A 25,182-nucleotide genomic window follows, 5' to 3' on the forward strand; every position below is an offset into this window, starting at 1 on the left:
TTCTGGACTCTGTATTTAAATGTCTTCTAGAAAGATTTTGTTTTACATGTAAAATAAACTAACTGCTTTTAGAAATGTTTCTTTACTCTTGATAGAAGTGTCTACAAAATGATGAAAAAAATCTACGAGAAACCTAGAAATAACCAAACACCTAGATCATTTGTCTAACATGATACCAAAAACCTAGATGTTTGGGTTCATAAAGCAAAGCATTTGGACAATTGCTTAAAGTTGCAACTGCCCACAAGATGCAGTAAATCTTATAACAGTAAACATTAGGATTCCCTAAAAAGTTTGAGCTAAGAAATGGAGTATTATATTCTATCCAGTTTCAGATTATTAAGTCATCCTAGGCATTCAAAATTCAAATGCTAAGTATTATCTTGACAATCCCTTACAGGACTAATTTTTTGACAGTACTAGCACTACAATCAATCTCTCACTAAGTGAACCTTTTCACAGACTTGTCTCTCTACAAGAGCTTTTCCCAAAAAAAGAAAAAAATCTTTTTCATAGTTCTCAAAACTCCACCCCCACTTCTTTCCTATACACTCTCAGAACATTCTCAAGAGACTAAAGATTCTTATTTATGAAAAGATAAAAGCTAGCTGAAGTGGGGGTCCCTTTAACTCTATTCATGTATGCTTCAAAATGTCTTTGAATCTTCACCAATGATGAGCAAAGATTCTCCTCCTTTCTTTCTATATTAGAGGAAGGGGAGATTTGCCTTCTTCCTAAAACTAAACCTTTTACCATTAAACTCCTAATTCCGCTCATTCTTTCTTTTTCTAGGCACCTTGTTTTGAAAATTCTCCTTCTTGAAGCATCATTTATTAGATGCCTCTTGGGTGTTGGGATAGGGAAGAATAAAATTTAGTAAAGTCATGAAGCATATGGTCTAGGGGAGGAATGTGATGAACTTGAAGGGTAAAAAATTACGTTTTACTTTCTCTCATTTCTAATTAAAATTTAACTTTTCCTTCAATCATAAAAAATTTTAAACCTATTGTTCTAAAATGGTATCTAGAGAATTCATCAGACTATCAAAGGGGATTATACCACAAATAAAGGTAACAATCTGTACTTTATTTACTTAATAGTAAATATGTTTTTTCTACCTACTAGAATATGTCATGGATTACTTACCCAGACCTGATATTGGTGTTACCTGTGCCCAGCATAAAGGCTGTCATATTCTAATAAGTTATTTTTTTTAAATTTGACTAACATTTACTGAAAAGTGGTTAGGATTATAATAGATATAATATAATATAATATATATATAATATATATAATAATTATAATAGAAAAAGATGGAAAGGGAAAAAGAAATCACAGTATAGGAATCAGTGTGAGCAAAGACTAAGAGGGACAATGCGAGGGGTATGTTAAAAGACCACATATGTCCAGCTTAGTGGAAAGAGAATATGTGGAAAGAAAAAAGGAAAGTTAGAGGTAAGAGGAAAGGTAGACTACCATCTGAACTCTATTTCCCTTTTTACTATCAAACACCTACTCACTCCTCACAGGCTTCCATCTCTAGATTTTTTTTTGAAACTTTTCATAATAAGGCTACCAATGACTTGGGAACTGCTAAAAATAATGGATCTTTCTCCTCAATCTTCATGATTTTTCTGCAGAGTTTAACATGTGGTTAAAAATGGAAAAAAAGTGTTGAGTTTGGAGTCAGAGGATTTTAAATCTTCCCTCTGGCACTGACCATCCTGATAATGGGCAAAATATCTAACCTCTCTGGGTATCATTTTCTTCATTTGTATAAAGAAAGGATTAAACTAGATGATATCTGAGATCCCTTCAAGCTCTAGATCTATGATGAAATTGCAACTCCATCTTGAAATACTAATGTCTTTGGGCTTCTGGGATACTTCTGTGATCACTTTTCCTCTCTCTGAATACCTGTTTCTGTCTCTTTTTTCTTCTGCCTCCTAAATGCCAAAAATCCTTGGCCTTCTCTTCTTTTTACATTTTTTTTTCTTTTGGTAGTCTCAACCACTAACATGATTTCAACATCATGAAGGATATTTAGCATATATTTATTTGTATTTAGCATGAGGTTAGCATTTACCATAAATTTTATATGAAATTGGCTCCAATTTACCCTGCCCTTATGTCATTCATTAGAATATGAACTAATTGAGGGGGAAAAGCTATTGTTTGTCTTTCTTTTTTTCACATCACTTAGCACAGTATTTTTCACTAAAAATTCACAAATTTTTAATGTATGCTTGATTGATAATGGAGGTAGGCAAAAGAGTTGAAAGACTTCCCATTCTCTAGCATATCAGGGAGAAAGGAATGCTCTTTGAAAAAAGTAGAATCATTAGAAGGTTGGAGTTGGAAAATACCTCATTTATCATCTAGTCCTACTAGTACCTGAAGACTATTCTCTAAAAGATACATAAGAATTGGCCATCTTGCCTTAGCTTGAAGATCTCAGTGACAGGAAACCAATGATCTCCATAGGCAACACACTCCCCTTTGACAGCTCTAATAAGATTTGATATAAAGTATTTGGCAATCCTTAAAGCTTTATATAAGTAGTGTGTGTATATAATTAGTGGTAAGAATTTTTTTTTATTCCTTAGACTATGTCTGAACATTCCTCTCTGCTACTGCTACCTATTGCCCAAATTTTCCCTCTGGGGACAAATAAAACAAGTTTAATTGCTTTTCTGCATGACAGCCCTGCTTATTCCAAAAGACAGCTATCTTGGCATTTCAAGAAGACATAGTGAATCAGGAGGAAAAATACAAAGTGAAAGAAAAACCTGACAAGACAGTGGAGAATCCAAATGTGTTGGAAGATTGTGAAATGTGAAAAAGAAAAAGAAAAGGTCAAACAAACTAACAATTTTTTAAATTTATTATAATTGAGGATTCTTTCATTTTGAGGCTTTAAATAAAAATGGAATGGTGAGTGGAACTGAACACCTATAATTGCTTAGGTAAAGTCAGAGCATGGCAGGTATAATATAGGAAGAGTATCAGTAGGAAGAATCCAATAAATCTCAGGAGGCAACACACAATAAAATGAGTTGTAATAACTCAGAAATTTATATGCCTATAATCAAATGTGCAGAGTACAGATAATAAAGAAGATGAAGTATATACCTTAGTGAAAGAAAGTTACATTATGGGATCAAAGATGCTTGAACAAATCTGATTCATTATTTGAATATTACATTGAAAAAGTATGCTTTATTCTAATAGAATAGGTGAAAAAAAAGACTAGAGCATCATTGTGTATCAAAAAGACATATATTCTTATGAGAAAATATATGTTAACAGTTATTAAGTACCTACTATATTCCAGCCTATCAAAGTGCTATATATGAAAAGGAGAAGAGACCATGCCTTTGGGTGATGATTAATGGAGCAAGTAATGTTATATAATTTTGGAAATACATTGTAACATACCAGAAAGGGGAAATAGATGATGAATTTTAGCAGATGATCATAAAGTTGGCTTAGAAACAAGATATAGTAGTGACAGAGGACTCCCAATGTCTAAGTATCTGTTGGAAGCATCTTACTGAACAAAAAGTAAAACAACTAATAAAGGGGACTGCTAAAACATCTGATTGGGCCAAAAAGATTTAGTTACAGATGTGAGAAATGAGAAGAGTTTTAAGAAGAAGTAACTGTGCCATCTTTGAATTCATGATAGATAATTATGGAGACACTTGCCATTATTTGAAACCTGCCCTATGTTTAGAGAAAAAGAAATTTCAGAGTTTTGAGACTGGGAACAGGTCATTTTCCTTAGACTAGATTTCTACAGAATAAGTCAAGTCAATAAGATAGTGGCATGCTCTCAAGCAATTTTCATGACATAACATTACTATTTCAAATAGATGATTGATGATTATTGTGAGTACAAGAAATTCTAATTTTGATTTTAAAAGGTAAATAATTAAGGGCAAATAACCAAAAGTATCAAAATGTTGGTAGAATATGAAATCCTCATGGTCAGGAGCTATTACATATTTGTCTCTTTATCTACCAGTCCCTATTATAGTTCCTGGCACTTACAATAAAATCTAGTTGACAAGTTGATAGGCACTTAAAAATGCTTATAGAATTTATTCTAATCAAATTACAGTCTTAAATTATGTTAAGAAGGCAAAATGCCAAACTGGATGAATCTTGCAATTAAAGTTAAGAAAAACAATATGACCTATTGTAATAGCCTGTTGCTTACCCTTCCCAAAACAATTCTTTCCCCACTTCAATCCATTCTCCACTCAGAGTGTCAAAGTGATCTTCTTTAAGCACAAATTTGACAATGTCAACCCTACTCAATATACTCAAACAGTTTCCTATCAACAATAAGATCAAATATAAAATCCATTATTTAGCATTGGAAGCCCTTTACTACAAGGTTGACTCTTAACTGTCCAGTCTTCTTATATCTTATTCACTCCCATGTATTCTACCCACCATTGTCAATGACCTTGTGGTTCCTTTTACAAGACAATCCATCTGGGTATTTCCACTGACTATCTTCTATGTATCAAATTCTCTTCATTCTCTCCCTCCTGGGTTCTTTCTGTTTCTTTAATTTTCAGATAAAATTTTGTCTTCTATAAGATGTCCTCCTGAATACGAATCACTTCCTCTACTGGTTATTTCTCATTAATCCTATGTGGAGCTCATTTTGTTCATAATTATTCATGTTGTCTCCTCCATTAGTCTATGAGATCCTTGGAAGCAGGTATTGTCATTTCCCTTACTTTGTGTCCCTATTCTTAGCCCAGTGTCTGGCACATAGTAGTCACTTATTAAATGCTTATTGCCAGACTGTAAAGAGGAACAGACCTAATAATTTAAAATTTATTAGGATTAAAAATAAAGTTTCACATTAGGGTTCAAAAGTTCAACTTCATAAAGAGATGAAGGAGAGATGTGCCTAGACTCCAATTCAAGTGAAAAAGACATGCGAATTTTAATGTGATGAAAATTAAATGTGAGTCAACAATGTGACTTGGTGAAAAAAGTTAATAATCATCTTTGGCTGTGGTAATGGAAACATAGTGTACAAAATGAGCAAAGTTGTGATACTATTCATATGCAAATAAGGCAGCTGGAGAAAGGAGAGAATAAGGAGAGATTTTAAACATTCATGTCTCCCCAATTTTGTCTGTTGCCTTCAACTATAGGCCTTTAGAGTGCTAGGATAAGCATATATAGGATGTAGTTTCACTGTATAGAAACACTCAATTTTTTCCACTCCATGAAATCTCCCCATTAAAAGCAAAAATAGATATTCTGCATATTGTGTAAGTATTATAACAAATATATGTGATTCTTGTAGAGTTGGTATTAATTAAGTGCTCCCTGTACAAATATGTTCCTGTATCCTGGAGTTCTATTTCTATGATTGGAAGTATATAAAGATATAAACAGTTCTAATATAGAATTCATAAGAATCCTTGACTTTCATAGGAAATCACAGATTTAGAGTCAGAAGTTTAAAAATGTACTTAACATTAACAGATGTTTTCTGGGAATGGTAGCAACAGATATCTACATGATGTCAATTTTGACAGTCTCTGTTAGTACCAACTTGAAAAGGGACCAAGACAAGTTCCTAAATAATTTATGTGACACATTGATAGACTGACTAGCCAAGAAAATGGTATAATTGTTTCACTGATATTTGCCATTTTAAAAAAGCTATTTTGTGGAGGAATATTATTCACATAGGTTTAGTATAAAATATTTAAACTGAATGTGATCATCAATAATCTATTAAAATTGATTGGTTTATATTCAAGCAAGTGTTTGTAATTTAAAAGTACTGAGGACTGCAGTTACAAAACTAAAAATAAAGTAGTTCACATATTGAGAATGACTTTAAAAGCCAAAATTAGAATTCATTTTTAGCCCAGAGGTGCTAGGGAGCCACTGGGGCTTAATGTTCAAGAAGGGAGCATGGTCAGATGTGTGCTTTAGTAATAATAATTTGGCAGCTATGTGGAAGACAAGACCAGATGCAGAGAGACCAATTAAACTTTTGCAATAAACTAAGTAAAAAGCAACAATGGAGAAGGGGACATGGGGGGGGAGGGGGTTGGATGCAAAAGAAACTGTGGAATTGGAATCAGTGAGCCTTCCTGGAAATTAATGGATATGGCAGAATAAGGGAGAACAGAGATGTATGTGAGGTTATGAACCTAGGTGAATGGAAGGATTATAGTGCCCAATAGCAATAAGTTATAAAGAGAAGGAAATAAAATTAGGAGATTAAATGATATATGATGAAAGGTTCATAGGTTTGGTACTGGAAGGGCCTCAAGTCCCTATTTTACAAATAAGGTAGACTACAAAGAGTTGACTTGCCTATTTATTACAAAGCTGTTGAATAACAGAAGTGAGATTTGACAAGAATCTTACTAATTCCAAATCTATCTCTGCTTTCACTGGAGTTGCTTATGAGACATCCAGGTAAAAATGTCTGGTGGTCAATTACTGATGTGGGACCAGAGCTCAGGAGAGGTGAGGACTGGATGTACAGATTTGACAGTCATCAGCATAGACATAACAGCTGAATCCAAGGGGGTTAATGAGACAGATTATCAAAGATAGCATTAAGAGGGAAAGAGAAAAGAGGAGAGAGAAGAGAGGGGAAGGAGGGATAAAAAGAGACAGAGACAGAGAGAAAGATAGCAGGCCTGGCACATCGAGTCCAAGGAGACACTCACACTTGGGAGGACATGAAAAATGATCTAACAAATTGTCAAACATGTAAGACGAGAATAAGGGGAAAAAAACCACTAATTTATACTGCATAAACCAATAGCTTGCTAATTTAAGAATACTATATGAACTACCTACCATTTAATATATGACATACAAACTAAATTCAAAGACCTAAGTAATGAGATCCAGTTCAATTCATCAAACAGGCACTGAATATGGGAGACCTTTTGCTTGGTACTGAGAAATATTACGATTAAAAAAAACAACAACAGGGGCAGCTGGCTAGATCAGTGGATTGAGAACCAGGCCTAGAGACTAGGCTGTAGGTTCAAATCTGGCCTCAGACACTTCCCAGCTGTGTGACCCTGGGCAAGTCACTTAACACCCATTGCCTAGCCCTTACCACTCTTCCACCTTGGAACCAATACACAGTACTGATTCCAAAATGGAAGGTAAGTGTTTAAATAAATAAATAAATAAATAAATAAACAACAAATAAAAAAAATCCCAGAGTCATTATACTTAAGAAACTTATGCTTTAATTGACTTAGCTGATCGTAGAGCCTATTAAGATGTCCAAAATATTCATATCCTTAAGATTTCCCACTTCAGGGTTCATTTAATTGGGAATGACTTTAAGGCCTGCATGTTGAATGGAAAGAAAACTGGCAGGCTTTAAGGACCAGCTCTTTGACTTGCTACCTACTTAACCTGTAGGTCTTTAATTTCTTCATCTACAAAATGAGGTGGGTAGGAGATCAGTTCTGACTCTAAATCTAATCCTATGATTCTCATGTTGGAAGGGAGATGAAGACATTTTGTGTCTCCTCTCTGTCCAGATTAGAAATGAAGGGTCAGAAACAGCTGGGTGAGGTAAGAACACAGTACAGCTAGGATTGAAATACAGGGCAATGAGCATGAAGTTAAGTGAATGAAGATATAAATAAGATGGCAAAGATTGGTCTCCAGCTATTCAGAGGACAAGAAGCCACCTGGTATAGAGCAGATGCAAGGATTAGAATAACAATGAAGGGGAGCCCTAGGAAAGTAGATAAGTCAGCCACATAATGGCTCAAGGACCCTTAACATCTTTGGTTCTTTCAAGGTAAGAAGGATTTAGGACACACATTCTGTGAATCTGTAAAAATGTATGAATGAAGTACTACAGTTCAACTTCTCTGAACCTGAGAAGACTGAGCATTGATAACTAGCTTCAATTTTTCCAGGCTTCTTCCACACTACTAAATACATACTAGAAAGTACAAGAAAGTAAGTACAGGGGTAGAGTCAAGGAGGCCTAGGTTCATGCCTTTCCTCAAACTAGAACTAACAGGATGTCCAAGAGCTAGTCACTTTTTTTTAATTTTAATATTTATTTGTTGCATTAACTCCCCTGGTCCCTGATCTCCTCCTCTCCATATTATAAAAGGCATCATTTGAGGGGGGAAAAAGTTTATATATAGAACTATGGCTTACTTAGTTCTATTTATCAATTCTTTCTCTATAGGGGAACATATACGAGTCATTCTTTAAACAATATTTTGTTGCTGTATATAATGTTCTCTTTTATTAATTCTATCAGTGATGTAGGAACAAAGTGATTGATTTGCAAATCAGAGTTTCCCACAGGAATAAAATCAAAAGTCAAACACATAAAACATCTCATAAAATGAAAAGCATGTAAGGAAAACCACAATAGTTATTGTCATAACTAGATCAATTTTTTTTAGAGATAAATTTTCTTTCTCTGTGAAACTTAAATTATAAATGGCACAAAGTGACAATAAAACTGTGCTTAATCCTTTCCACAAAACCTGAAGGAACAATTTACAAGGCCAAATAAAAAAAGTTACCATTTATTTCCTTGTGGTGGAGGATCCAGAAGTACTCGAATTATGTATAATAAGCAGCTTAATACCTTGAGGGAAAAATTGAACAAGCGTATTCTTAGACCTTTAACAAAAAAAGAAAAAATAATCAGTTTGTTTCAAATTCAATTTCTCTTCTAAAAAGCCTAAAATAAATATGCAAAAAATCTAACTATGAATAAAATTCTTATATTGATTGCTATATACAACCGACAGTACCTCAATATGAAGAACCCCTTGTGGAATATCGCTATGGACCAACTGAATTTAAATTACCCAAATATTTAAAAATGGGAGTGTAACAGAGTGTATGAACTACACATGAAAGCTAAAGCTTCCTTTTGGGATCAAACCCAGATCATAGAATCTAGACAGTATAAAATTCATGCTTATCTTAGGCAGTTTAATATTTACTTTAGTGCATTAAGGCAAACTATGCACATGGCCATTTAAGGTTGAACTCTCTGAATTGTCTACACTGTGAAAATTCATCCAGTGATTATGTTGAATATAATTATCATCTTCACCATTTATATAGCTTGTATAAGATTTATAAACATTATACACATATACATATATACATGTATTTATTCACATGTAATCTTCAAATCAACCCTTTAAGATAAATGTTACTATTATTCTCCTTACAAATAAGGAAAATGAAACTGAAGAATTATTCAGTCACACAGTGAATAAAAATCTGAAGGAGAATTTCTAAATCCAACATCCAAGTCCAGCATTCAACATAATCTGATTTGGATTATGAATCATAATTTTTGAGATAGAGGAAATCAGATGTTAAGCAAACCCAAAATTCCATCTTTATTAGTTTGTTTTCTTAACAGAATCCACTTAATTTTTAAAAGTCATTTCTTAAGTTTAACCATTCTTGAAAACAGAAAATTTTGTAATACATTTTTAAATTAAAAAATGTAATGCTAATACATGATACACATGAATAAAAAGCCTTTGATTTGTTACTGATAATAAAAATCCACATAGTATTAATGCTGAATGAAAAGTACCTGAATGTTTCATGAACTGAAAAGACTCTTCCTATACCTGGTAATCAGAGTCATCCATTGGGAATAGAATTTGGGAAAAGACTTCCTGGCCAGCAATGATTGTTAAAGTCAGCCAATATAATCCAAAAAATACCTTTTTTTTTGTTTTATAGATGTGAATAATTTGGTAGCAATGATGTGGGACTCTAGGTTTCCCATTGTACCCCCAAATTAGAAGTGCAGGAAAATTCCTTTGCTTCCTTGAATTCTTAAGGCTAAAAGAAAGGGTGGGGCCTAGACTTCAAAGGCTAATGATAAGAAAGACCCTTTGAGAGAATTTTTCCCCTTGGATTCTCCCCTAGGTCTTGAGATGGACACAGAGATACACTTCCAGCCTATGCTTTGATACCATCAGATTGAATTTAAAACATCTATTTGTCCCCTAAACTATGAAGGTCACACCCTTTGTCTTCAGGACATAAGTCACCACTCTGAGCTCCAGTCAGGTGACCAACCCCCTATTTTTGTTGGAATTCATACCCTCCTCAAGTCATAGATCACTAGCTGTAAATAGAGTATAAAACACTCAGAACACATCTCCTCTAGGACACAGTTTTCATCTATGCTGTCCTCCCAGCCAAATTCAACATGAATTTCCAATGAATAAATTTCTCTTTTTATTTCTAAGCTGTTTTGAAGTCTTGAATTCTTGCAAAGGGTACCAATGGAAAACACAGGGGGTTCACCTCAAGCCTCTCACAACAGTGATACATTCTTAAGTTGCAAAAGTGATTATCTGTTAAATTACTATTTTACTCCTAGCATTCTCTATTGAAATATGTAAAACATTTTGAGAGTATCCTTAAATATGTCTGTCTGCCTCTGTCTCTGTCTTCTGTTTCCATCTGTTTCTTATTCTTTTCTACCTTTAATTATGAAAGCTATCACATAGGGTGTGGTAGAAGCTGGTCTTTTAAAGTGACTTTTAAGAAAGGGCTATCTGGCTGAAAACGAAAGCTCCATAATAGCAATGTTTAAAAAAATATATATGGCGATTTCAATTTTTTCTTTGATAAGAAATTATCGTTCAGCATTTCAGGGATTCAGTCCCTTGTTCCATGCTGTTAGGAGAGCATGGTGGCAACAGATATTCATCTCAAGAGCAAGTATAAAGGATAGTTTCCAACTTGGAACTGGTTACTCATTGGCATAAAATAACACTGGTGTCAAAGCATTATCAACTATAAACTAAATATACATGAAAAGTATATACTAAAAGTGAGCTATTACCAATAACCAATAAACAGATTGCAAAGCACAATACAAAGAGTATAATCTCAGATACTATCTGTGGGACCATCAGCAAGCCCCTTAAACTCTCAGCTTCACTTTCCTCATCTGTAAAATATTGTAATTGCAACAATGTCACAGGTTATTTTTTTAAATTTTTTATTAATTTAATTTTTTTTGCTTACAATAAATACATTATTTCCCTCCCTCCCCTCAACCCACCCTTCCCGAAGTCGATGGGCAATTTCATTGGGTATTACTTGTGTCTTAATCAGAACCTATTTCCATGTTATTGTTTGCATTAGGATGTTCATTTAGAGTCTACATCCCCAACCATATCCCCTCAACCCATGTAATCAAGCAGTTGTTTTTCTTCTATGTTTTTACTCCCACAGTATTTCTTCTGGATATGGATAGTAGTTATTTCTTGTATATTCCTCCAAGTTGTTCAGGGTCATTGCATTGCCATTAATGGAGAACTCCATTACATTAGATTGTACCACAGTGTATCAGTCTCTGTGTACATTTTCCTGGTTCTACTCCTCTCACTCTGCATCAATTCCTGGAGGTCATTCCAATTCCCATGGAATTCCTTCACTTTACTATCCCTTTGAGCACAATAATATTACATCACCAACATATACCATCATTTGTTCAGCCATACCCCAATTAAAGGGTATCCCCTCATTTTCCAATTTTTTTACGACCACAGAGAGTGCAACTATGAACATTTTTGTACATGTCTTTTTCCCTATTAATTCTTTGGGGTACAAACCCATCATTGCTATGGCTGGATCAAAGGGCAGGCAGTCTTTTATCGCCCGTTGGGCATAGTTTAAAATTGCCGGCCAGAATGGTTGGATCAATTCACAACTCCACCAGCAATGCATGAATATCTCAACTTTGCCACACCCCCTCCATCATTCATTATTTTCCTTTGCTCTCATGTTAGTCAATCTGCTGGGTGTGAGGTGATACCTCAGAGTTGTTTTGATTTGCAATTCTCTGACTATAAGAGATTTAGAACACTTTTTCATGTGCTTAATAATAATTTTTTATTTCTTTAACTGAAAATTGCCTATTCATGCCCCTTGCCCATTTATCAATTGGAGAATGGCTTGATTTTTTGTACAATTGCTTTAGCTCTTTATAAATTTGAGTAATTAGACCTTTGTCAGAGGTTTTGGTAATGAAGATTGTTTCCCAATTTGTTGCTTCCCTTCTAATTTTGGATGCGTTAGTTTTGTTTGTACAAAAACTTTTTAATTTGATGTAATCAAAATTATTGATTTTATATTTTGTGATTTTTTTCTAGCTCTTGCTTGGTTTTAAAGTCTTTCTTTTCCCAAAGATCTGACAAGTATACTATTCAGTGTTCACCTAATTTGCTTAAGTTTCCTTCTTTATATTCAGGTCATTCACCCATTCTGAGTTTATCTTAGTGTAGGGTGTGAGATGTTGATACAAACCTAATCTCTCCCATATTGTCTTCCAATTTTTCCAGCATTTTTTTTATCAAATACTGGGTTTTGGTTTGCAAAACTGGGATTTTTAGGCTTATCATAGTCTGTCTTGCTGAGGTCATTTACCCCAAGTCTATTTCACGGATCCTCCTATCTGACTCTTAGCCAGTACCAAATTGTTTTGAAGACCACTGCTTTATAGTATAGTGTGAGATCTGGGACTGCAAGTCCTCCTTCCTTTGTATTTTTTTTTATGATTTCCCTGAATATCCTTGATCCTTTGTACTTCCAAATGAACTTTATGTTTTTTTTTCTAATTCAGTAAAAAGGCATTTTGGTAATTCAATGGGTATGGCACTAAATAAGTAAATAAATTTTAATGGCAGGATTGTCATTTTTATTATGTTAGCTCATCCTACCCATGAGCAATCAATGTTTTTCCAATTGTTTAGATCTAGTTTTAAGTGTGTGGAAAATGTTTTGTAGTTGTGTTCATAGAGTTCCTGTGTTTGTCTTGGCAGATAGATTCCTAAGTATTTTATATTGTCTAGGGTGATTTTAAATGGAATTTGTCTTTCTGATTCTTGCTGTTAAAATGGGTTGGATATATGTAGAAATGCTGATGACTTATGTGGGTTTATTTTGTATCCTGCGACTTTGATAAAGTTATTAATTTGACTAGCGTTTTGGTTGATCCTCTAGGATTCCTTAAGTAAACCATCATATCATCTACAAAGAGTGATAGCTTAGTCTCCTCATTGCCAATTTTAATACCTTCAATTTCTTTTTCTTCTCTAATTGCTACTGCTAGCGTTTCTAGTACAATGTTAAATAATAGAGGTGATAATGCGCATCCTTGCTTCACTCCTGATCTTATTGGGAAGGCTTATCCCCATTGCAGATGATGTTTGGTGATGGTGTTAGATAAATACTATTTATTATTTTTAGGAAAGGCCCCTCTATTCTTAAACTTTCTAGTGTTTTCAATAGGAATGGGTGTTGTATTTTATCAAAGGCTTTTTCTGCATCTATTGAGATAACCATGTGATTTTTGTCAGTTTGCTTGTTAATATGGTCAATTATGTGGATGGTTATCCTAATATTGAACCATCCTTGCATTCCTGGTATGAATGCTACCTGGTCATAGTGAATAACCATTGTGATGACTTGCTGGAGTCTTCTTGCTAGTATCCTATTTAAGATTTTACATCTATATTCATTAGGGAGATTGGTCTATAGTTTTCTTTCTTTGTTTTTGGCCTGCCTGGTTTGGGGATCAGTACCATATTTGTGACATAAAAGGAATTTGATAGAACTCCTTCTTTGCTTATTCTGTCAAATAGTTTGTATAATATTGGGACTAGTTGTTCTTTGAATGTCTGATAGAATTCATTTGTGAATCCATATGGACCTAGGGATTTTTTCTTAGGGAATTTATTGATGGCTTGTTCAATTTCTTTTTCTGATATGGGGTTGTTCCCTCCCCACAAATCCATTTGTTACCCTTCTACTCCCCAATACGGTGCAAATCTATTCTCTGTCCCAATGGATTGGATTGTAGTTCTCTCTTTTGGTCAATTTCAATACACAATACAGTAAGAGTTGACTATTACCTATCTTCAACCTCTTTACCCTTCCAGTGTATTGATGTTCTCCCCACTACCACCATGAGCTTATTTGTGACATATAAATTTATCCACTTTTGTTTCTTTTCCCATTTCTTTTAGTATTAACCTCTTTTTTAGCTCTATTGGTATATATATACATATATATATATATATATATGTATATATATACACATATATGTATTTATGCATACATATATCTATATACTTATTTATGTCTTGTTATTTCATCCTATACAGTTTGTCACTGTCCCCTCTAAGTGTAATTCTTCTAGCTGCCCAGGTGATAACAACAGTTTTTAAGAGTTACCAATGACCTCTTTTCTTATAGGGATATATATCATTTTAACTTATTGAGTCTCTTTTTAAAAAGGTTTTTTTTGTTTTGTTTTTCTTTTTTCCCTCTTTTTAAATTACCTTTTGATGATTCTTTTGAGTTCTGTGCTTGGACATCAAATTTTCTGTTCAGGTCTGGTCTTTTCTTTACAAATGTTTGGAATCCTATTTTGTTGAATGACCATACTTTCCCTTGCTGGTTAGTTGATTCTTGGTTGTAGACCTAGTTCCCTTGCTTTTTGGAATATCATATTCCATGCCTTTTGTTCCTTCAGTGTGGATTCAGCCAGATCCTGTGTTATCCTCATTGTGGTTCCATGGTATCTGAAAGACTTCTTCTTGGCAGCTTATAATATTTTTTCTTCGGTCTGATAGTTCTTGAATTTGGCTATAAAATTCCTGGGTGTTGTCAATTGAGGATTAAGTACAGGAAATGATATATGGATTCTTTCAATCTCCACTTTTCCCTCTTGTTCTAGAATATTAAGGCAGTTTTCTTGAATAATTTCCTGTAGTATTGTGTCCAGGAATTTTCTTTCGTCATGGTCTTCTGGTAGACTAATGATTCTTAAATTTTCTCTCCTCGAATGATTTTCTAAATCCTGTTTTGTGAATGAGATGCTTCATATTTTCCTCATTCTTTTGGTTTTGTTTTATAGTGTCCTGGTGCCTTGTGAGGTCACTTAATTCTAGTTGTATTCTGGTTCTTAAACACTGGATTTCATTCCTGGATTTTTAGTCATCCTTCTCTTTCTGGTGTGATTTTGTTTGGAGGTCATCTTTCATCCACTTTACTTCATCTCTCATCTCCTTTATCTCATCTTTCATCTTCTTCGCCTCATCTTTCATCTCCTTTACCTCATTTTCAAGCTATTTTATTTTGGCTTTCAAGAAACTATTTTCTGTTTCCAGATGACTTATCTTAGTTTTTAAGTTGTTTTCCCAGTTGTCTTCAGCCTCTCTTAATTATGTTTTGAATTTCATTTTGAGTTCTTTCAAAGCCTGTATCCAATTTGCTGGGATTTCTGATTCATCATTTGATCATCCCTCCTCCTCTTCTGTTCCATTTGCTCTTTGTTGCCTGTATAGAAGCTGTGTATTTTAATTTCTTTCTTCTTTTTCTGTTGTTTGCTCATATTTACTCCTTCTTTACTCCTCGTATTTGCCTGTGCTCTTGCTCCTCTCATTTTTTTTGGTTTTGGAGTTTTCTGTCTGTCTCCCCTCTTGGAGCTTTGGCAGAAGATCTCTCCTTGCAGTCTGTGGGGGAGAGGGTGTTGGAGTTTAAGCTTCCCTGTCAACTAGAGGCTTTTGATTGGATTAAAGTTCAGTAGTCTGTGAGGGAGGGATATTAGAGCTTGGGATTCCCTGACCTCTGAAGACTTTTGATGGGATTAAGTTCAGCTAGGTTGGGCTGGATGTGCAATGAGGCCAAAACCTCCTAGAAGGCTGGAGCAATATGGAGGGTCTCCACTGCTCTGACCAGGCTGCCTGCACTGTACTCCCTCTCCAGCTCCTTCCCCACCACCTGTGTTTGATGCTCTGATCCTGGCACAGCAAGGTACACCCTCCAGACAAGTGCCTTTGCCCACTCAGAGGTTCCTGCTGCCACTGGAGGCTTAGCGCTCTCAGTGGGGATGGGGAGGGGTCCTGGGACCTTCCTTCTGCCTTCCCCTTAAACCCAAGTGTTCTCAAATTCCGGCTTTTTGGGGGTGTACCTTTTGGATTGAGTCCAGCAGGAGGGTTCCTTGGCTCTGTCTTGCTGTTAGATTTGATTTTCAGGCCCCTAGGAGCATTTAGTTTGTAATTGGTAAGGAAGGGTTTTTAGAGGTCTGAACTTTTGCTCCTTCTACACTGTTATCTTCAATGTCACAGGTGTGATAGAAGAATCAAATGAAATAACATATTAGAGTGACCTTAAACTATGATGTAAATATTAGATATGATAGCTATTTATCTACTCAGAATCATTAATTTATGTTCATGTCAGAACTTGAAAAGTAGGGTAACATATAATGAACAGACAATTCAGAATCAAGAAAAAATGGGTTCAGACCATGACTAATAAATCTTATCTCTGTGTCTGAAAAAGTCATCTAACCTCTTAGGACCCCAGGCAAAACTCAATAGACTCCAAATTTCAGAATACTTGCTGATTTATATTGGTAAAGGAAATTTATCACTATGAACTCCTGAAGTTAATAAAATCAAACATCTAGATGCATGAATGCATGAGCATACACATAATACCAGACCTCATATTAGGAGTTTTAGTTACTAAATTATTGAATGAACTTTGAAATAAAAATAATTAATGCATAAACATTCCTAAAGTTTCTGTCTTTGAGCACATAATTAAATGCAGGTGCCTTTTTTTTTTTACATTTATTGTGAGTCCATAGCACAAGAGCAATGGTAACATTATGCTTAATTAATTGCATTTTGTACTTTACAATCTTCATACCACATTCCTTAGGTGATTGTGATCCTGGTTCTTTATCATTGTATGTTGAGTATTATTGGAAATAAGACAACCAGCAGTGTGGAGAAAGGAAAGAAAACTAATTTGGAAATGTAGGTTCAAATGATGTTTCAGATACCTTTCCTGTGGAGTCTTGGGGACCCAACTGCCTCATCTACAAAGTGAAAAAATTTTATTATCTAATCTTGAATGTCCCTTCGATCACTAAATATATAATAACTGTAATCCCATGATGTTCCAAAAATCTCAAATAGGTTTCTCAGAATAGGTAGTCTCAAACTTGGGGTCTCTTTTCAAGAATAGAGCTTCAACAAATCTAAAATTTAACAACTATTGAAAATAACCAAAATCTTAAAAATATGAAAAAGAATCACTGGATGCCTGGACTCATAAATTAACATAGAGATTTCCTTTTCCCCATTTGCTCTTTTATCTTCTTTCTTATCAAAAAGACAATAGCTTATGGAATCTCACCCAATTCAAACATATTAAAAATTCTCTATCAAATTGTTGCTCTGGCAGGGAGATGATTTCCCTTTTTTCCTCTTTTGATTAAAAAAACACATTGTTTTAAACTTTAAAATCAATGCTATGGTTGTGGATCAAGCTTTAGTTAAAATGTTCCTATTGTACACATTCTTCTCTAATTCAGAAACAGAGCTACATATTATTTTGCATATATTTAGAGACAGACAAGAGATATGACATTAACACAAAAGTCTAAAGACTAAATTATTTTTTAATTATTGAAAAACAGATCAAGGCATTTACTACTTAAATGAATGAATTTTTTAAAAGATTGTTTTTGTAACAAGGATATAAGACTATATAAGACCAACCTTTATTTAGTAGGAATAGGAAGTAGGAATAACTGAACCTATTGGCAATGGGGACACCCAAAAAGGAAATTTCCTCTAATTTTACAAGGTTGCACCTTTTTAACATAGTTTTAGAAAACTGCATGACCACTGAGAGACTAAATGGTTTGGTCAGGGTTACAAACACACTATGTATGAGCAATTTAACACCGATAAAATGTAGACTACCACCTGACACTATACTTTTCCCCCTAACCTGAACCAAATACAAAATGAATATATGATCTAAATATAAAATGTTATACCACAAACAAAATCGAAGAGAAGCAAGTCAAGTACCTTTCAAAGCAATCATTAAGTGGTCAATGATTAACTAAACAAATATTAGAATGATGCCAAAAATTTAAATAGGTAAATTTAATTAAATAAAATTGAAATGCTGAACAAAATTAATGGCCTCAATTTGAGAAGAAACATTTGATTGAGAAGAAAATATTTACATACATAAAATACCTCTGAAAAAAAGTTATGAATTTTTAAAATGATTGTGAAATTCCACAAGTAGATAGTAGTACATGCTAATTCCAGAGTCTGGATGATCTGAATGCAAGTTTGCCCTAAGATACTTGCTGGCTGTTTAATCCTAGCATGCTACTTAGCCTGTTTCCCTCATTCCCTGAACTGTAAAATAGGAAGCATGAGCATCTACCTCACAGAGTTGTGAGGAACATATAAGTTTAAAGTGCTTAGCAATTTCCTATCTAAGTTAAATAAACAACTCTCTCTCTCTGTCTTCTCTCTCTCTCTCTCTCTCTCTCTCTCTCTCTCTCTCTCTCTCTCTCTCTCTCTCTCTCTCTCTCTCACACACACACACACACACACACATAAACACAAACACACAACACAACACACTGTCTCTGTGTCTTCCCAAAGGATAAAAAATGTGAAGGAATTGTTCTAAATAAAAGGATTACAAACCATTAACAACTGATTAAAGAATGTTCCAAATCACTAATATGAATAGAAATGCAAATCAAAACAACTCTAAAGTCTTACCTCAGACTAAGTAAATTTATAAAAAAATATAGATTAGAAAAGTCAAAATTGGAGGAAGTGGCTGTAGAAAGATGGTCACACTAATAAACTGTTCTTGAAACTGTTGGTTAGTTTGATAATTCTGGAAAGCAGTGTAGAATTATGTGAAGTGACAAATGTTCATAGTTGTTGATCCATAGTTCGACTACTAGACACATACCCCAAGAAAGTCAATGATGAATAAAAAGGAACAATAAGAATTGAAATATTCATAGTAATACTTTTTCAAGTAGCATAGAACTGGAACTTAAAGTAGTAGCTATTGATGGGAAAATACCCAAACAAGTAGTGATACAGAAATACTATAGGAAAAAGAAGAAGAGTTATGATTTTATTAGTACAGAGACATCAAGGAAGGAAAATTCACTCTACCAATATAGGTTAGTACCTTCTCTATGATTTATATTGTTAGAATTGCTTAGAAAACTGATAAGTTAAATGACTTGCTCATGATCACACAGCCAGTATGTCACAGATGGGATTCTAGTATAATTCCAGGCACACAGTTAGTGCTTAATACATTCTTTTTAAATTGAATTAAATTAGATGGAATCACAACTTTTGGATGGAACAACATATTTTAGATCAACTACATGGAACTAGCCTTTGATTTGTTTATACCACAAAGTGTATAGGAAGGAGCAACTCCCCAACCCACAAGATCTATCAACACCTCCACTTCCATGGACAGTTAGGAACCCCAGTCTCCACTGATCTTCTCCCCACTACAAAAAGGTTGGACATCTTAACTTAAATTATCTATCATTTACATTATTTTCCTGTATCCTCAAGACTTTACCAACTTTCTGGGAGAAATCAGGAGAAAGGAGAAGATTCAGGGGCCATTTCTGACTTTTTCAGGTCTCTACTCCCTCAAAATGTAAACTAAAGATGTTCCATAAAGTAATAAAATGAGAAAGAAAATGTATTTTTTTATGTTTTGGGGAATTAAAACTATATAATACCCAGAAATTAAATGAACCACTTACTTGATCGCTGATTTTTGATGAAAAATAATTTTAATCTCTCTTTAAATGTATTTTCATTCATGTAGAATTCAACTTGTACCCTGAAAAAATAGGAAATGTCACATTCAAACAATACATTGATTAAATCAGTGGTTCTCAACCTCTCAATTTGTAGCAATGAGAATACATAATGCATATCAGGTATTTACATTCCGAATCATAACTGTAGCAAAATTACAGTTTTGAAGTAGCCACCAAAATAATTTTTTGGTTTGGGGTCACTGCAACATGAGGAACTGTATTGCAGGGTCACGGCATTAGAAAGGTTGAGAACCACTGGATTAAATTATTCTGGTAAAGGAAAATTAAACATTAAGTCTTGACTTTTACTAATATCAGTTTTAAAAAAATGATGTTCAAAATTTGTAAGAAAAAAATTAAATTGAAGAAAATTAATAAATTGCAATAGTAACAAATTAACATTTGCAGCAAGTGAAGAATTAGTAAATTATTCAGTTTGACCTCACTGAGATAACTGAAGTATAATTATCTTAATTATTTGGAGTTTATTATTAGTCCAAATAATAGTAAATTCATTTTAATATAGTATGTAATTAATGTAATTTTGTAATTGTTTGGTCAGACTAATAGTAACAATAATGCAAAAACACTATGGATGGACAAGGCAAGATAGGACAGAATTAAAGATATGCTAAAGATATTCTGCAATTTATCTAAACAACACATAAATAATTGTCGACTTCATTATTTAATGTCCTGAGAAACTCTACCAAAATCCATTCCCAAAGTCTGCAAATATCTTTGTTACAGTGCATCTAGAACAATGCCTTTCAAATGGTGGGTATTCAGCAAATACTTAAAGAAGAGGGGAGGGGAAGGGAGGAAAGGGAAGGGAAAGAAGAAATGGAGGAAGAGAGGGAGGGGGAAAATGGAACAAATGGAGGGAAAGAAGAAGAGTTAGGGTAAGGAGGAGAAGAGAGAAGATAGGGAGTAAGAGAAATAGAAGAAAAGGAGGAAGGGAGAAGGTGAGGAAGGAAAAAAGAAGGATGAACACCTCCTCTTGAAGGAGGAAAAAATTGCTGAAAATATTCCCTTTGGCAGTTATTCTAAAAATTACACAGATTTTTGCATTAAACTTTAAATGCCACACACAACTCTTCAGCAGTGTAGAAAAACTTACACAAGGAAGAAAAACAATAATATTTAGAAATCGTTTCTTTGTTCATTTTTATTTAAAAGATGTTTCTGTTTTTTTAATAAATTTTTTATTATGCTGCATTATCCAGAAATTCTATGAACCATTTAAAAAGCTCCCACTAATTTAAACTGAGTAAAATTCGTTATGTTTTGTCTGCTTTCCAAATTTTATCTGAGATGACCTTAAGAAAAATTTTTCTCTATAGATAATGCTTTTCTTGGCTTGTTTTGATTACCCCATATATTTTGCTATCTCCTATTATTCTTTTACCTTTTCATATGTCATAAGGAAATGAAAAATATAATTTAAATATTTTACAATAAAGCTGACATCTCTAAAAATGAACAATTACTTGGTCATGGTGAGAAGGAAATTAATTGCCAACATATTTCATAAATTATTTGTAATATAAATATAGAATATGAGAATATATGAAAGAGCTGTACTTTCATCAGCAGGGGAACTCTGCCAACAGAGGTTGATATAATAGATAAATCCTAGGAAATAGTATGAAGAATAAAGTTTTCCAGGGTCACAATTAGCAAGAGGCAGAATTTAAAGTGAATCTTACAAATTCTGAGTTCAGTGCTCTATCCCACCTACCACATTGCCTCTCAATAACTGTAATCATTTCCTATTGCCTCTAAGAACAAATAAAAAATTCTGTTTGGCTTTCAAAGATGTTGACAGTCAGGAAGGGATTTATGTATATATCATGTTTGTACATAATAGTTTGTATAATGTTTTCTCTATTAGTGAGCTCCTTGAGATCAAGGACTGTGTGTGTGTGTGTTCTTAGTATTTAGCCCAGTATCTGGCATATAGTGTTTAATACACACTAGTTAAATGATTTACTGACTTACTATATAATGCTTTACCTATATTCCATCTTAAGTAAAGAGTTATATAAATTTCTTATCTCCAACAATGTAAAGTATCATTTTCTTTAATGTATTTTCAAAATATATATTTTTTAATTTTTATCATCATTGGTTCTAGTATTTCAGGATTTTCAGAATACTATAAATCAGTTTTTTTCTTACTCATAGTATTGCAGAAATAGTTCATCAACCTTAACTTTTTCAAGATGAATAAAAGTATGCTTTTATTTTGTTTTTATTTCATTGATTAAATCAATTGTTTATTCAATAATTCATTTTATAAATCCTATGTCAGGTACTAAGGAGTAAAAAAATGAATAAACATGATCCCTCTTGTTATAGGAAAAGTTAAGTAAGGTGTGAGTTTGCAGATGGACAGCAGAGTTCTGGAATTCTGGGGTAGAGCTGCTACTGTTGGAGAGAGAGAGACAACTGAGCCTGGGGGCTGTGGCTTTTTCTCTCTCTGGGTGGACCTGAGGAGATTAGTTTTTTTTTTCCCCTGTAGCATTTGACTGCCTGATCTTCACATCCTACCTGCTGTTTGGATTATCCTGTTACCCCACTGGCTATTTGACATTTACTGAGTTCCTGTGTTGCTCCTGTGACAACTGATAGCTAATCCTTAGACTTGGCCTAGATCCTTGGATCTTGGTCTATCAATGGACCCTGTCAGATTTACACACAGACCCTTTCCTTAGATCATCAAAAGGGGGATTTAGTGTTAGTTTAGCAGAACACAGTAATTTGGGTTATATAGAGAGTATAGGAGAAGAGTAGGGAAAACACTTAGCAGTGATCTCTGTGAAGAGATTTGTAGATCTGGGGAAATGCAGCTAGTTATTATTAGAGTAAGTTATATCCAAATCCCTTCTAACCTGTCCCTATTTTATTGAACAACTGTTATTTTATAACATAGGGTACTATGTGTGTCTCATCTCAGGGTCTGGCTCTTCATGCACTTGGGCTTGAGTGGTCTTCCCCAAACCATGTTACTCTTCTGATACTGGCCTAAACAACATCCAATCCCATCCCCAAATCTCTACCATTTTTTTCACTCTACACAAAATACCTACAGCAGAGAGTCTCAAAGGGTGAGCCCAGGCATAGAATTAAGCCATTTGATCTCAGAAGTATATGACATTTATGCCATTAATTTTCTAAGATTTGAAAAAATAAATTCACTTCTCTTCACCTTACCTTCCTCAACTATAAAATAGAGGGTTTGATTAGATGCTACTGGTACATTGCAGCTTTATAATCTACCATATTGTTAAAAATTGACCTCCATTTCCTTGGGAAAGTCAATAATAATTATAGTTGATTTTATCAAGAATTTTAAAGTTTACAAATTAGTTTATACACATCATTTCATTTAAACTTCACAATTCTATCAGGTAAGTACAGTGGGTGTTGGTAATGGCAGTGGTGTTCATAGTAATGATCCTATTTAACTGGATTTGGGATTTCATCCATGCATAGAACTGGTAATGAGAAAACTGTTCATTAATGCAGATTTATACTAGTTCTACAACTTAAGAGTCTTATGATATACCGGATATATATCAGTTGAAGGACTTGAACTTAGGTCTTCCTAATTCAAAGTCCTTTCTCTATTCCCATATCACATATGGGAAAAATGGGCAGATGGAAGAAATAGCATTCATTAAATCCTTACTATATGCCAGGTACTCTAAATAGACAGACAGATAGATAGAAAGATATAGAGATATAGATATAAATATATGAAATAAAATGAGATAAAATCTCATTTGATGCTCACAATAATCTAGGTCAGTGTTATTATCCCCCCCCATATACAATTTACAAAACAGAGACAAAAAGAACTCAGAAAGATTAAGTGGCCTGCCCATCATCACACAATTTAAGTTCTGGAGTCAAAATATTTACCTATGATTCCCTAATTATAATAACAATGCTCTTTTCACTGTAACACAAAGTTTCTTGACATGATAGTCCTAATCTCTGGACCTTCCTTAGCTCAATCAAATTCTTAAACAGCAAATATGTTTCCCTGCTTTCATAGAGCTCATATTCTATTGCAATGTCTTTTGTTTCATTCTTAATATCACAATGAAATTTCCCCCAGATGAAATAACTTAGACTAGTTGGAGAAAGTTAGGGAATGGTAGATTTTGATTCAATATAGAAAAGGTCTAACAAGTAGAACTAGCTCTCTATTCCCCCACCAAAAATAATAAATAAATAAATAATAAGGCAATATTTGTTGGAAAGTCATGAGAACTATGTTTGAAATTTTCAAAAGACTGAATAGTTGCCTATCAGAGATGATGAAAGATTTCTGGATTTTGTGAGAAGTTGGAGAAGACATCTCAAGAAGAATGTCTACATTGCATCAGTAGATCTTCTATGGAGATTTGACAGAGATGTCAATGGTAAAAAAAAGAGGGAAGTGCAATTTGGAGGGAATGAAATCTACACCAACTGATACAGTATCTACATTGTTTTGATCACAGGTCCTTTAAAGTATGACTTATGTACAAATTCTGTGCTTACACAGTCTCTTGATATATTACACTTACCCTCAAAGACTTGATATTTAGTTATCCAGGAAAGCTTCATGTTATTTGTCTTTGTACAGGACATCCCAGAACTGATTTATATTTCCTCTTTACCTTTGCCTTTTAGAGGACTGTACATCTTCTTTGGATTCAATTCAATGAACATTAATTTATTAACAGTTATATTTAAGGCACAGCACTAATAATTATATGCAAGGCACAGTATAAATGATTGAGAAACAGAGAAAAAGATTCTATGTCCAAGGACTTTACATTCCTCAAAGAGGATCAATTTACATAATAACCTTCCTACTCAAAGCTTTTACTGTTATCAGTTGTTCCCTGTTGAAAAATTATTGTTTATTTTTTATATATGCAGGTTATATTTACCCCAGAAAATATAAGCTCCTAGAAGGCAAGTGTTTTGCTTTTAACCTTCTCTCCCTATTACAAAGCCTGGCATATAACAAGTAATTAACAAATGTCACTTGTATTTACATTGTACTTCTTCCAGATCTTGAATACCAATGTTAAATAAAATACTTCTAGTTCCTTTCTAACTCTAATCATTGATTGAAGGCAAACAGAAATATCAATGGGGTTCTAGAGAAGTGTTCATTTATTCTTAACATTTGTTTCTTGTCTCAAAACCAGCTCTCTTTACATGAACATCATTGCCAACACCGTAATTTCACAAATTAAAAAAAAAAAGCTATCCAGTAGTCTTTAAAACAAAAATTGACTGCCACTTTTTTAGATTATTGGTATGTTTTTGTTTTTTTTTTCCCTCAGTATGATCCTCAAGTGGCCCTGTTGAATTTCAAGCTAATTGCCTGTCTTTGATACACACAATGAGTCTTTTTTTTTTAATTT

At 33.8% G+C, this 25,182-nt stretch overlaps 1 protein-coding gene across 3 annotated transcripts in view; it reads right to left on the minus strand.

Moving 5' to 3' along the window:
* The window catches only part of KCNT2 (potassium sodium-activated channel subfamily T member 2), a 515,262-nt gene that overhangs the window by 324,869 nt on the left and 165,211 nt on the right, over positions 1-25,182 (minus strand). For all 3 annotated transcript variants that reach the window (XM_001376989.4, XM_056815678.1, XM_007480998.3), the window contains exons 2-3: positions 19,691-19,770; positions 8,577-8,676 (exon numbers count right to left, since the gene is read on the minus strand). In XM_001376989.4, coding sequence (XP_001377026.1) covers positions 8,577-8,676; positions 19,691-19,770 — 180 coding nt within the window. The remainder of the gene's footprint in view (positions 1-8,576; positions 8,677-19,690; positions 19,771-25,182) is intronic.

The sequence above is a fragment of the Monodelphis domestica genome, chromosome 2 (assembly GCF_027887165.1).
Source record: "Monodelphis domestica isolate mMonDom1 chromosome 2, mMonDom1.pri, whole genome shotgun sequence".
NCBI classification, from domain to species: Eukaryota; Metazoa; Chordata; class Mammalia; order Didelphimorphia; family Didelphidae; genus Monodelphis; species Monodelphis domestica.